The 13,169-nt window shown below is 43.0% G+C and overlaps 6 protein-coding genes and 1 non-coding gene across 7 annotated transcripts; 4 read left to right on the top strand and 3 right to left on the bottom strand.

The window, feature by feature from the left end:
* Positions 1–1,470: 1,470 nt before the first annotated feature.
* Positions 1,471–2,694, top strand: Ecym_5055 (uncharacterized protein; the record flags this gene model as incomplete). The annotated part of the gene is made up of 1 exon (XM_003646615.1): positions 1,471–2,694. The coding sequence occupies one exon, from the start codon at positions 1,471–1,473 to the stop codon at positions 2,692–2,694; it is 1,224 nt and encodes a 407-aa protein (XP_003646663.1).
* Positions 2,695–3,092: 398 nt separating this feature from the next.
* MTW1 (MIND complex subunit MTW1) lies at positions 3,093–3,974 on the bottom strand (the record flags this gene model as incomplete). The annotated part of the gene is made up of 1 exon (XM_003646614.1): positions 3,093–3,974. One exon carries the CDS (start codon positions 3,972–3,974, stop codon positions 3,093–3,095), a length of 882 nt encoding a protein of 293 aa, XP_003646662.1.
* Positions 3,975–4,665: 691 nt separating this feature from the next.
* On the top strand, positions 4,666–6,171 carry Ecym_5053 (pyruvate kinase; the record flags this gene model as incomplete). Its single annotated transcript, XM_003646613.1, has 1 exon — positions 4,666–6,171. One exon carries the CDS (start codon positions 4,666–4,668, stop codon positions 6,169–6,171), a length of 1,506 nt encoding a protein of 501 aa, XP_003646661.1.
* A 129-nt stretch (positions 6,172–6,300) lies between these two features.
* REV1 (deoxycytidyl transferase) lies at positions 6,301–8,922 on the bottom strand (the record flags this gene model as incomplete). Its single annotated transcript, XM_003646612.1, has 1 exon — positions 6,301–8,922. The coding sequence occupies one exon, from the start codon at positions 8,920–8,922 to the stop codon at positions 6,301–6,303; it is 2,622 nt and encodes an 873-aa protein (XP_003646660.1).
* Positions 8,923–9,783: 861 nt separating this feature from the next.
* On the top strand, positions 9,784–10,722 carry TYE7 (Tye7p; the record flags this gene model as incomplete). The annotated part of the gene is made up of 1 exon (XM_003646611.1): positions 9,784–10,722. One exon carries the CDS (start codon positions 9,784–9,786, stop codon positions 10,720–10,722), a length of 939 nt encoding a protein of 312 aa, XP_003646659.1.
* A 463-nt stretch (positions 10,723–11,185) lies between these two features.
* On the bottom strand, positions 11,186–11,258 carry Ecym_5050. Its single transcript has one exon. It is a non-coding gene; the product is annotated as a tRNA-Met (tRNA).
* Positions 11,259–11,801: 543 nt separating this feature from the next.
* Positions 11,802–12,713, top strand: Ecym_5049 (uncharacterized protein; the record flags this gene model as incomplete). Its single annotated transcript, XM_003646610.1, has 1 exon — positions 11,802–12,713. One exon carries the CDS (start codon positions 11,802–11,804, stop codon positions 12,711–12,713), a length of 912 nt encoding a protein of 303 aa, XP_003646658.1.
* Between the last annotated feature and the right edge of the window lie 456 nt (positions 12,714–13,169).

Raw genomic sequence — 13,169 nt, 5'->3', positions numbered from 1 at the left:
CAATTAGGGTTGGATACGATGCTTCCAGCTCAATCCAAAAGTATCGGTTACACAAGAATCTGCGGCGAATGAACTCAACCAGAGTGAACGCGACATCGGGTCGCAATAATGCAGACCATTTTATCTGCTTAGTGCTAAGTACTCCGACATGAGTGTTCCAACTCCACTGACCCTTCATGGAGGAATGTGCGGAGTCGAAAACCGTTGTCTTGAAATTCTCGCTGACTTAAGAACACTGCTCGCAAACTTCAAACGGCGGTTCAAGTCCCTGAATAAGATAATATCCACAAACTATGCTGTCTGCTTGCTATCGGTTGCATCCGAAGCTGCAACGCATGCTTCCAGACGAGCAGATCATCTCCGTCTTTCCCCAGCTCCACAGGAATGCGACTTTTTTGAACAGATTTTCCCAACAACTGGCCCCAAGTTTTGACCTACCCTACAAATATACTAAGGATAATAAAAAGAAAAATATGCACACCTAGTTTACCCACATCGATTACCCACATCTCCGATATGATCAGTACCATTTACTTAAATTTCAAACCCAATAACCTCAATCTACGAACGACTTTTCACTGGGCGATGAGATTAACGATCTTATCAAGTGATGATTTCGTAGCACTATTGGGTGCCCCAGAATGGATGGAGGGGGTATTTTAGAGGGAGTGGAATGTGCAGCTTCAGATCTTGTGGGTGGGGTTGATGTTGCGGTGGTCGAAACAGAAGACTTCCTCTCGCACCTCATTATTCTCACATCATCTCATCATGTTTCCCCTCTTTACATTACAAATCCGCCTTACCTGCTGTGGCCTCACTGCTGCAGAGGCTGCAGCACCACTGTGCCAGAAAATACGCCGATTTCCGTGTAAGACCGTACATCTGTACACCTCGAAATCCACATCAAAAGAAACGTTTAGGGAGTCATCCCCATCTCTCGACGCTCAAAGCCATCAGGACCCTCTTCGGACTGGTGCTTAAGGCATGGCAGGCATAGCCACTCCGTCCAATGCCTCTATCGACCACAGACCAAAGCTCTCGAGCGACAGACAAAGAGCAAGCCTTCCTTATCTGTACAGGCCTGCTGTGACCTGGCGTGTCAAGTGCGTGGCTAGCGTCTGACATCACAGGCGGGCGTACCATTGTACTACCTGCAATGTGTTTCTTTTTGTTTTTTGTAATTCATTTCTTTTTTTGTTAGACAGTTTAATTATATATCTCATCATCTATAAAACCTGAACAAGACTTGTCAAATTTCGTCTCATATACTGTAGTGCTCAGGCAACAAATTTCGGTCAGCAAGAGTTATTTCAGACGTTGAAGATCGTTAGTAATACAATTGGTAGCAGGAGAGGGGTTTTCGAAGCTGTTGCGATAGAGACAAGGTGTAATCAGTCAGCGAATTAGTTTTTGATTAGTCACACACGGAGAGATTACAAGAGAGATAAGTGGAGTCTAAGAGGACGAGAGATGGAATTCAACTCGCCACAACCAGAACAGGCTCAATTACATGGGCATATCCATTCGAAGGGAGCTACGATGTTACTCAATATGCTCCACCAGCAAGTTCAGGCGGAGCTTAATAAGGGGGGCAGTGGTAGTCATGGAGAATTGTCGGGCCACAGAGGTGCGAAAGGGGAGTCACAGATGCGTTCAGATGGGGTTTCTGGGGTTCCTGTTATTGGTGATGGGGGCATTTACATTGAGGGCAGTGGTAGTATCGATTTGACACTAGATGAGAATAATCTGATTCCTTCGCCGCCATTATCGCCCAAGGTCTATCAAGGTGAGATAGGGGCGAGCTTAAGCCACGATGCTGTATCTTTGGATCGGGTTGGCATGCAAAAGAACACAAATCTAAGGGGGTTGGATGATGCTGAGCAGGTCAGTGCTGGGTGCGGTGAAATTGTAGTGACGCCAAGTTGGACTACTGGAATGACTACAAAACGGTACCGTTATGCGACACACGGATTCCTTTCACAGTACCGTCTCATGGGGTACGGTAATGGTGGTTTGACAAGACCAAAACGCCAGCCAGCGTCTAGCTCTAGTGTTGTGGCTCGGAGGTCTGCCAAGTACAGTAAGACGTATGCTTCTGGATCTGACTTTGATAAGGTGTACAGAACAAGGCGCGTTACTAAAAATGCCGTTAATGCTGCTGGAGAAATAGAAGACATGTCATCGGTACCAGTTCCATCCAGACCCTCACCCCGTGCAAACCGCAAACCCAAAAAGTCGCATATACACCATGGCCAGCATCAACTGCACTCTTCGCCTTTGGCCTCTGCAAAAGAAGTTCATTCTGCACCCACATACGTTCCCAATATGAGTTGGGAGAAGCTCCCAGATTATTCTCCACCGTTATCTACACTACCATCTAATAATAACAATAAGTGTCTAAAGGTTGAATGGAAGGGTTCATCAATGGATTTGTCCAATGACCCCTTGAAACACAAACTACATCCCGCAGAATTAGTCTTGGCACAAACGTTGCGGCTACCCTGTGATTTGTATTTGGACTCAAAGCGCAGATTGTTCTGCGAAAAAGTGCACCGTTTGAAACAAGACATGCCTTTTCGGAGGACTGATGCTCAAAAGGCTTGTCGCATCGACGTTAACAAGGCTTCTAGGTTGTTTGCTGCATATGAAAAGATTGGTTGGTTGGATGACGACAATTTTGCCAAATACCTATGAGCAATATTGCTCCTCTAGCGATGTTTGACTTATTCTACTTTTTGGACTTTTCTTCTTTTCCTCTATTTAATTGGGTTTCCTGGGGTTTTTTTTTGTTATAGGCGCATAATAGGTGCATATTTTATGGAAAGAAGGTTGTATCATTTATATAACAACATCTCACACATTTATTGTTATCATTGTTATTATTATTACTATAAGATATTAGGTACCAGTACATTGTTTCTCATGGAACTAAGGGTTTACGGTTTTCTAAAACATCATTTCATTCTACGATCACGTCTTCTTTTTAATCAGCTTTTTTTATTTCTGTAATGTCATACATATTTTTTTCATTATAATCCAGGGTGTCTGTTCATTATATATCAAGATAATAATATTATATGATTGAACAGCAACTAAGTATATTTCTGGATTGCAGACCAGTCAGGATGATTGATGTCATCGACCTGCGAAATCGTAGACTGGTCCTCCTCCGTCGGACTTCCACCAAGAGGGATAGCCCTACCCTCCTCATCTGCCTCCTCCTGGAATAAATTCTCAAATAATCTCCTCGTCCTGTTATCAATATAGCCACTCCTTGTTGCACCACTGTCCTGTAACCCCGAATATTTTTCCAATAGCAACTCAATGCTTGTTGAGCTACAGAACTTCTCGTTCTCTACATATAAAGCTCGCAGTTGCGACGCAAGTAGCCGCATTGTCTCGTCCACGGGTTTTAGACTGTTCAAAAGAACTTCCAAATTTCTATTATTATCCTTATCCTCCTTACCTTTCAACCCTCCCTCCAGTAACCTTAATACCAGTCTCTTGAACTTCACTGTCCGTTCATAAACCCGCCTTGTCTCCCCGAGTCGCGCTCGCAACATCTCATGAACTTGAAACGCTTTTTCAACTGCTACAAACCGCTCCTCCATCTCAGTTCCCATATCCTCGTGTAGCACCAACCCCTCATAATGGCCTAGTCTGAAGCTCCCATTTTCTATCAGCTCTGATGGCAAACTCAACACGTTCCGTAACACATACAGCTCCAATCGATCTAGATTCTTATCCACAGCATTCTCCAGCAAAGTTTCCAGCTTAGCCGTACCAACTCTGATCTCCTCGGTATAATCCCTCCCACCAATTACGCTACGTTGCTGCAAATACGTCTCCATCGCTTGCGTGCATTTATACATGATCTCATTCACACTGTTGATTAGATCGTCGACTAGCGATACCGGTGGAAACTCTAAATGTTCGGTCAACAAAGCCGTTGAAGACATTGTTGGAACCGACATCTTAATTCAATTCTTATCTCGCCAGTGCAGTTCAGATCCTGGCTAATAGAAGCGTTTAGCAAGTTGGAGTTCCATTATCATGTAAACTGTTATATGGCATTTTGGTAACCAAAACAGAGCTCATATAATAAAGCTTTCGCGCTGAGCCATTCTTACGTCTATTACTTCGTTTAGAATGACATATGTGTGTGTCGTGTCCGGATTGTCCGGTTTTGGAGGTGCGTTGTTGCTTTTTCCTGCTTCCTCTTCTCGAGCTTTGCTACGTCTGTCTACTGCGTTTTTCTGTCTCGAGCATTACAACTTTTCAGCTTCCTCTTTCTTCGACCTTTTCTGAAGGTTTCTCCTGCACGGCCTCCTAGCCAAAAAGCATTCAAATTATAGGCTCGTATATGAAAGCTTGTACACGTTCTCGAGAATTGCAATCGCGTGGGGGGGGAGAAGAGGATAGGTTTGCTTAGTGATGCAGGCAGGCAAAAAAGGTTTGAGCATCCACACGTAGTAGTGACAGGGTCAGCGAAGCTTTGACGGAAGCACAGACGTGAAAAATATGATTGTATATAAGTGGATGGCCAATAATGGGATGTGCTTGTAACTAGTAAATTATGCAGTAACCCAATACATAGTGTATAGATCTATAATTTTACTACAAACAGTAGGAAAGAGAAGGATAGGTATAGTAAAGAATAAAAAAATGGAATCTAGATTAGGTTGGTTGGCAAGTTTGAAGTTCGATACAGGCTCTGCTTTGAGAAGAACTTCGATCATTGGTACTATTGGTCCAAAGACCAACAATCCAGAGACTTTGGTTGAGTTGAGAAAGGCTGGTTTGAACATTGTTAGAATGAACTTCTCCCATGGTTCTTACGAGTACCACCAGTCTGTGATTGACAATGCTAGAAAGTCTGAGGAACTATATCCAGGTAGACCTTTGGGTATTGCTTTGGACACAAAGGGTCCTGAAATTAGAACTGGTACTACTACTGACAATGTTGATTACCCTATTCCTCCAAACCATGAGATGCTCTTCACCACTGATGAAAAGTATGCCAAGTCATGTGACGACAAGGTCATGTACGTAGACTACAAGAACATTACACGGGTTATAGAAAAGGGTAGAATCATCTATGTCGATGATGGTGTCTTATCATTTGAAGTTTTGGAGATTCTCGATGATCAGAATATGAAGGTCAAGTCCTTGAACGCTGGTAAAATATGTTCCCATAAAGGTGTGAACTTGCCAGGTACGGATGTTGACTTGCCTGCTTTATCTGAAAAAGATAAAGCTGATTTGCGTTTTGGTGTGAAGAATGGTGTTCATATGGTCTTTGCTTCTTTTATTAGAACTGCAGATGATGTCTTGACCATCAGAGACATCTTGGGTGAAGAAGGTAAGGACATCAAGATTATCGTTAAGATTGAAAACCAGCAAGGTGTAAATAACTTTGATGAAATCTTGAAGGTTACCGATGGTGTAATGGTTGCCAGAGGTGACTTGGGTATTGAAATCCCAGCTCCTCAAGTTTTTGCCGTTCAGAAACAGTTGATTGCTAAGTGTAACTTGGCTGGTAAGCCAGTCATTTGTGCTACTCAAATGTTGGAATCAATGACGTACAACCCAAGACCAACCAGAGCTGAAGTCTCTGATGTTGGTAACGCTGTTTTGGATGGTGCTGACTGTGTTATGTTGTCAGGTGAGACTGCTAAGGGTAACTATCCAATCAACGCCGTTACCACCATGGCTGAAACTGCTCTGATTGCTGAACAAGCTATCCCATACGTTCCAACCTACGATGACATCAGAAATCTGACTCCAAAGCCAACACCAACTGCTGAAACCATTGCTGCTGCTGCTGTTGCTGCTACTTTTGAGCAAAAGGCTAAGGCTATCGTGGTCTTATCCACATCTGGTGACACCCCAAGATTGGCTTCCAAGTACAAGCCAAATGTTCCAATTGTCATGGTTACCAGAAACCCAAGAGCAGCTAGATTCTGTCACTTGTATAGAGGCGTCTTCCCATTCGTTTATGAAAAAGAGCCAAACTCAGAATGGACTGCTGACATCGAAGACAGATTGAACTTCGGTGTTGAGAAGGCTAAGGAATTTGGCATTCTAGCAGACGGTGACACCATTGTCGCCATCCAAGGTTTTGCTGCAGGTGTCGGTCATTCCAACACCTTGAGAGTCTTGGAAGTTTAAGGTGTTGTTGACCGAGACATATGTTGACAATAGATTATCTTGTAGGAAGACTGCTGCATTGTTGTGTATATGTTTTATAAATTGAATTTTGGGAATTATGTGTTAACCGTAAGTAGTACATAGACAATATTAGAAGTCAAATGATATAGATATATTTCGTTTATCTTGTTGCCTGCATTGATTAAGCTTAATTGTGACGACCTTCAATAGAAATTCCTCCCACTCTTGAAAACTCCTTCGTTCACAATGAAGCTCATGAATCTTTAGCTGCTGGGAAATTAACTGTGCTATCATAACAATGAGGTGTAGCCGTGCTGGACCAGCGGAGCATAATTTATCAAGGTAGCTTGTGAAAAGCTTTAGGTCATCTTTATTCGGTCCATTACTAGCAATTGTTTCCGATATCCAAGGCACTATCAGTTGTTGTATTCTCTTCGGTCGAGTTAAACCTTGAAAAAGAACAGGTGACATTAAAGTATTAGATTTTAGGTGTATAGAACAATTGTCCCTCTGCCCATAACCTCCTTCTACTAGCCCAATCCGTTTCTTTGGTAAATAAGATGTACTGGCCTTTTTACATATCGCGTGATCCCTCCTCAATTCGTCTGCGATATCTGTCGGCAAGGCTTCTAAAAAGGAATCATTCAAGGTAGTTGATAGTTTTCCAGACATAACATGTGATAATGCCTTCTGCATCGATTTATTGTATAGCCCAAAAAACTCCCTGGCAGGAGAATAAGATTGCTTACGCTTCTTGGCAGGTGGTCCCAAAATAGGTTTGGTACTGCGATTACTTGGAGTTGATAAAGTTTTGACAACGGCAAACGGCAAACTCATCTGCTGATTCTTGGATGTTCTGCAGGTCGAAAGTTTAAACATTTGCACAGAAAGGCCCCTTAGATCTTTTGGAGGGCACCCTAGGATACGAAAACAGGCTTTTATCTCAGATGTGATGATCCCAACATTGTCTGTGGGAACACCTAAATTGCTACTCTTGCTATATGAATCACATTCACCCATTCCTAAGTACTTAACAGGCTCAATGGCAGCGTGGGGGCTTCGACGCATTATTTTAAGTTTTACTTGGGATGTCTCTAATTTTTTTTCTGATAGTCTTTTAGCCAAATAACGTACCATTTCATCAATGAAAGAATCGATTTCATGAATGGAATCAAATCTCAGCCCCCAATTGATTTCAGCGGATATAGATTTTCTTGATAAGTACTCTCTTGGATTTTGAATGATCCGTGACTCTAAATCATCTTTACCTTGTAGAAATGCAGCCAATTTAGTACCTGTGCTGGGCCCTAGTCTTTTTATTAGATCATTTCGAGAAAAGAGCTTACTTACCTCGGCAATTGTGGTTTTATAACCACTGTCATATATCAATTTCTCTGCAGTGGAGCGTCCCACTCCTGGCAAATCCCGTAGCATGCATTGCTCAAAAAGATCATCCCGTGTTCTCAAATATATGTTACTTGTTCCGGGATACTTCAGTTCATCATTAGTGTTTTCAACGCACATAATGTAGCCGTCCGGCTTCGCTCTTTTCAGCGCTAATCTCGCTAGTACAAGAGAAGGGGCACATCCAATACTTACCCTACAGCCAGTAGCCTGAACAACCCTTTTTCGTAGCTCTACACATATCTCTTCACAGCTCTCCACTCCTATATTGCAATTGATCACACCGAGTGCCTCATCAACGGAGATGGGAAGTACAGTATCAAACTTATTAAATTCTTGAAGCACTTCATAAAACTTGTTGGACGCAGATTCATACTCAGCAAATGCATATGGCAAGCAAACAAGATTTGGGCAGAGCTTTTTCGCTTCTGCAACCCACATTCCATTACGCACTCCGTAAGAACGCGCTGCATAATTACAACTAGCCACATCTGAGTTATGTTGACCATGAGATACAGCCAATGGCAGGGAAGAGTCAGCATCTTGATACCTATACTTGATGGCTGAAACGGTCGCAAAAAAGCAGTCGAAATCTATATGAAACACACATATCCTATTTTGTAAACCTAAATTGACTTTAGGAGTTGTGTAAAGATATTTGGCGAGAAATTTCTCGTGAAGGTCTGCTTTCCAGACGGAAAGACGATGTAAACGCGACTTGGAGAAGAAGTCCTCCACGAACCCCGGTTCCTTACATGAAACGGAACGTTGTGGCTCAATATTCCGTGGCAACTCTAGAAAAGGCTGATCCCCGCTCCGCACTATAACCGAGTATTCCCGCCACGATAACATCTTTCCAATCCGCACACAAGCCCCAATCCAACCAGGTTGAACAACTTTAAAATTACGAAATTCAATACATTTAGCTGCACTTAAGTTCTGCGCTACAATGTGAGTCACGTCTGACTTTTTGGTCAAATATTGTACAAACTGTCCCCCGTGTAAAACAATTTCTTTCCGCAATTGTTCACGATCTGGATCCGTCCTCCCATTGATATACACTTTACAACCCTCAAAGACCCGCCTAAATTTCTCCCCTAATTCTTCATACTCCTCACATAGCCTCTCATCTTGTGCCTTCTGTAATTGACGCTTCCTATCAAAGTATTCTCCATATCCATGAAATCTCCAATCGCGCACATCTTCATCATGCCCCTTATAGCATGTATCCGTCGTTGGCTTGCTCTCCTCTTCCTGCTCCTCCTGAGAAAATGCTGACCCACGCTTATCCACTCCTAACTTGACATTCTCACGCGCGTCCTCATTTACCCATTGCTCATGCCGCATTCTAATAGGGTAGAACCCTCTTTGAAGACTCTCTCTGCATCCACCCCGCTAGACTCTTCTTAACCAAATCCTATCAATCATTGCACCAATACGTCAAAAGGCACATCGTAGAATATGACTTTATAGTTCTGCATGTCTTTGTGCGTTCGAACAGCGCTCGAAAAACTAAAATCTTATTCACAACGGTTTTCTTCCCCTCAAAGCTATAAATTGCCCATACATCATATTTAATTATGTGCTAGTATCGCTTTTCTTTTTCCACTGCCTACTTCTTTTGTGTGTACGGCATTCTCTTGGTAACAAACGTGAAATACAACTCGTACGTTATGGCCGGTATCAATAATATACGTGTATAGCGTTTTTAATTTTCTAAATTTTCTTAATCTCGATCGACAGTTTGTGCAGGAAATCCATGTCCCTGAGCACAAGTCCTTGTGAAAAAGTAATTTACCCTCGAGGAGGTCTTTCTTTTCAGTCGAGTATGCAGGAATTTTTTATTTGTTTTCTCGAGGAGGTGATAATGTATCCGACGTGGTAACGGAGATGTCTGGGCGCCCAGTGTCAGCGTGCAGAAATTCCACCCACTTCGAGTGTTCAGAAGGAACCTTCTACATTCTATCGGAAATATTTTCCTCTTCAAAGAAAGTGGTAATAGTTTTATTTCATTTGTTTTTTTTATTTTCTTTTGCATATTACGGTAGGAAGTTTCAGGTTTCTGTTTGTGTATAAATCTGTATAGCATATCTCAGTCAAGTGGAATTGTGACGATTTTTCAGTTTCTTGGAAGCTCTTGACGGGACGCTAGGAAGACGAAAGAAAGGAGGGATATATTAAAGGGCTTTGAAATTTTCGATTTTCATGATGAGTAACGCTGGGCCTACCAGTTTTGAGGAGTGGTTAATGCACGAACGAGTGGGTACTGTAAAGCAACCAGGGCAGCAGGAGGAAGATAGACCCAAGTGGTATGAATCAGGACAATCGGCGCCTTCTTCTGTGACAACCTCATCGGCTGGCTCTCCTGTTGATCAGTTTGCTTCATTATTTGACGCTAATGCAACGTTGGGACAGCAGTCGGACAGTGAGACACTGTTCGCGACGTCCAACGAAACCTCGTTGATGAATTCACCTACATTGGTTAAAAAAGAACAGGCAGAAGCCGACTTGCAGTTTATATCTGAGCTCGTGTCAATGGCACTTGATTTCGGCAGTTTGGAAGATGGACAGACACCAGCAAATGCTGATGCTGCTGCTGCCAAGCAAAACACCGTGCAACAGAGAAAACCTAGTAACGAACATAGTAATGACCATCACGATGATGACTACTCCAGTAATGATGATAAGAATGATAATGATAATGAGTGGGGGAACAATAAAACGTCCACAGTCACACCACGAAAAGAACGCACTGCAGCGCAGTCTAAACGTAAACGGGGGCCACGCAAACGGTTGACACCGCACCAAAAGGAAGCACATAACAAAATTGAGAAACGCTACAGAATAAATATTAACACGAAAATCGCCAAGCTGCAACAGATTATTCCATGGGTAGCTTCCGAGGAAACCGCATTTGAGGTGGGCGATGATCTGAGGCCTAAAATTACTCCCTCCTGCATGAATGTCCGCGGATCGTCCGCCGCTGCTGCCGCCGCCGCTGCCGCAGGCACACCAAAACTCAACAAAAGCATGATTTTGGAGAAAGCAGTTGACTACATTCTCTACTTGCAAAATAACCAAACACTCTACGAATTGGAGGTCCAACGACTTAAAAAGGAGTTGGAGACTTTTAGGTCCCATTGTTAATGATAGATAATATGATATGTGAAACAGCGCGCTCAGGTAGGCTTATTAGGAGTCTTTACATTGGGATAAGCTTGGGGCTAATTAAAAAAATTGACAAAAAAATGAAAAAATAACCTAAAATAGAACGGCATTGACGCCAAGACAACGGTTTTCTTACTTTTTATCTGTTATACTTCGTTTTCTAGTAGGCTTTCTACATACGAGTTTTTAACGATACAATTTTTATGATATGGTCGGAACAAGGGCAGTTTTACTAAAAGATCACTTGCCTCTCCTCAAATACCCCTCGTCACTGGCTTTCGAAGGAAGCAGACGACTCATTTCGGGTTCTGCCCTTCAGGAGGCGGAAACGGAAAGAAACCTAGCCTCGGCCCGCGGCATTGTAGCATCGCAGCACGCAGCCCGTTGCGTCATCGCCTTCACCCGCCCGGCCCGCGCGAACAGCGGGCGAAAAATAATATTCTGCTCCAGGGGAGGTTCGAACTCTCGACCTTCAGATTATGAGACTGACGCTCTTCCGACTGAGCTACTGAAGCACAGAAAAGGCGTGCAAACGCGTTCACAAATACCGGTACATACCTGCGCAAATCGCTCATCACGTTGTCGTAAAATCAAAAGAGAAGCTAGTAGACAGCGGTAACCAAGCTAAGAAGGAGCGTATCAGAGCTGTCAGACGAATATGAGAAGGCTGGGTACTATTGTGACGTCAACCAGGAGCCAGCATGGGAAGCTAGCACGTGACCTCAACCAGTGGTCCTCGACATCACGTGATATCTTAGCTGTCGTGAGAACGACAGCGCTTAGTTAAGATCTCAAAAAACAAAAAAGTAATGAAACAAAAGGAACTTTGGGCTGTCCGCAAACTGCAAAGACGGTGGTTTATTTCTGCATAGTTGTGAAAAAACAGTTGGTTAGTTCACTTGTATAAAAATATGTTGTAAATTGGTATAAATAATTTGATAAATAATCCTAGGTGGTGCTGTTCGTTTTGTGAAGGAAGTGGCGCAAGGGAGTAATATATTTTATCGAAAGAGAATTATCAGATGTACTTTTGGAAGCGGGAAACGATTTGAAATATAATGTCATCTTTCAGCAGCCGCTACGCGATGGCCAAAGCGATGGACCAAATTAAGCCTCAGAAGCTTAACAATAACGTGTTTTTTGGACCATTGAACAGTCTTTCGCAGAGAGATTTTCTTGTTGAGAACGGTATCAAGTTTTTTATATCTGTGGGGATCCCGACTGGTAGAGTAGTTGAATATGTCAAAGCTCTTCCTACGGAGGAATTTATTGCTATTGTTGTGGATGGTAGTTCTGGTGCGACTGATGGGGAGGAGGGTGGCGATGTGAAAAGATTTCGGGAAACACATAGTGCGCGGATGCAGGGTGTATTCAGGCAGGTTTCCATGGAGGGCATGGGGTTTGGCGGGAGGTGTCTGCCGCAGTCGGAGGTCGTGCGTCAGCTTCACCGGCCTATTGCTGAATACCAGAGTAATATTGTGGCTGGTGATGGGATAGCGGTGCTGGAGCAGTTTAACGATTTCATCACGCTGTTCCAGCAGTCGCGGCTGGGGAATATCCTTATCTATTCGGCCAACGGTAATGATGAGAGGCTAACCACCTTGTTGGTATCGCAAGTTCTGCAGACGAACATGTGGTCCAGCGTGTTGGAGGCCTTTGTATATGTGAAGTCGCTCCGCCCTTCTATTGAAGACCAGCTTGGTGTAAATTCTTTTTGGAACGCAAATCTCGTAGCGTTCCACGAGCGTTTGCGTGCGAAGTTGTTTACCTGGGGAAATGCACGACCTGCTGATGCTTGTCGCTCCTCCCTGTATCAAAATAATGCGAGGAAAACAAAGAGACGCGACGAAACTTCTTGCGAAGAGCATGAAGAGCGGTATAGATATCGTTCTCCGGAACTAGCTCCTACTCCTAGACCTGTCGCGACGTTGGCGCGGAAACGCCTCGCGACAGAAGCAGTCTACGACTGACTGACTTAAAACGGTTCGGTGTAAATTTACCAGCCCAAAGCACACCGCACAGCTCTGTATTATGAATTTTTTTAAAAAAGCCTGCTACCACCTGGATCTAATTGATTCAAGTCAAATAAATGGCCGTCGTACTGCCGCCAATTGTAATGGCTTTTGGTAACGAGCCTGCGCTGTATTTCTAATTGTATTATTATTATTATTATTATTATTATTATTATTATTATTATTATTATTATTATTATTATACTATATATGACTTCGAAGATATAAATACATCCATATGTACAAAATAAAACGATAGCACTTTTGCAACAGCTTAATTATCTGCTATATACGCAAAAGAAAATTATAATAACAACATAAATGTAAACCACCAAAAAATGCCATAATGCATGTGTCTATCTAGCAAGCGTTTCACGGCCGCCAATATAACAGCGTACTGTACTTTTGAGCGAA

The sequence above is a fragment of the Eremothecium cymbalariae genome, chromosome 5 (assembly GCF_000235365.1).
Source record: "Eremothecium cymbalariae DBVPG#7215 chromosome 5, complete sequence".
Classification (NCBI taxonomy): domain Eukaryota; kingdom Fungi; phylum Ascomycota; class Saccharomycetes; order Saccharomycetales; family Saccharomycetaceae; genus Eremothecium; species Eremothecium cymbalariae.
Note: the sequence above shows the minus strand (reverse complement) of the source record. Positions and strands in the feature narration are given on the sequence as shown.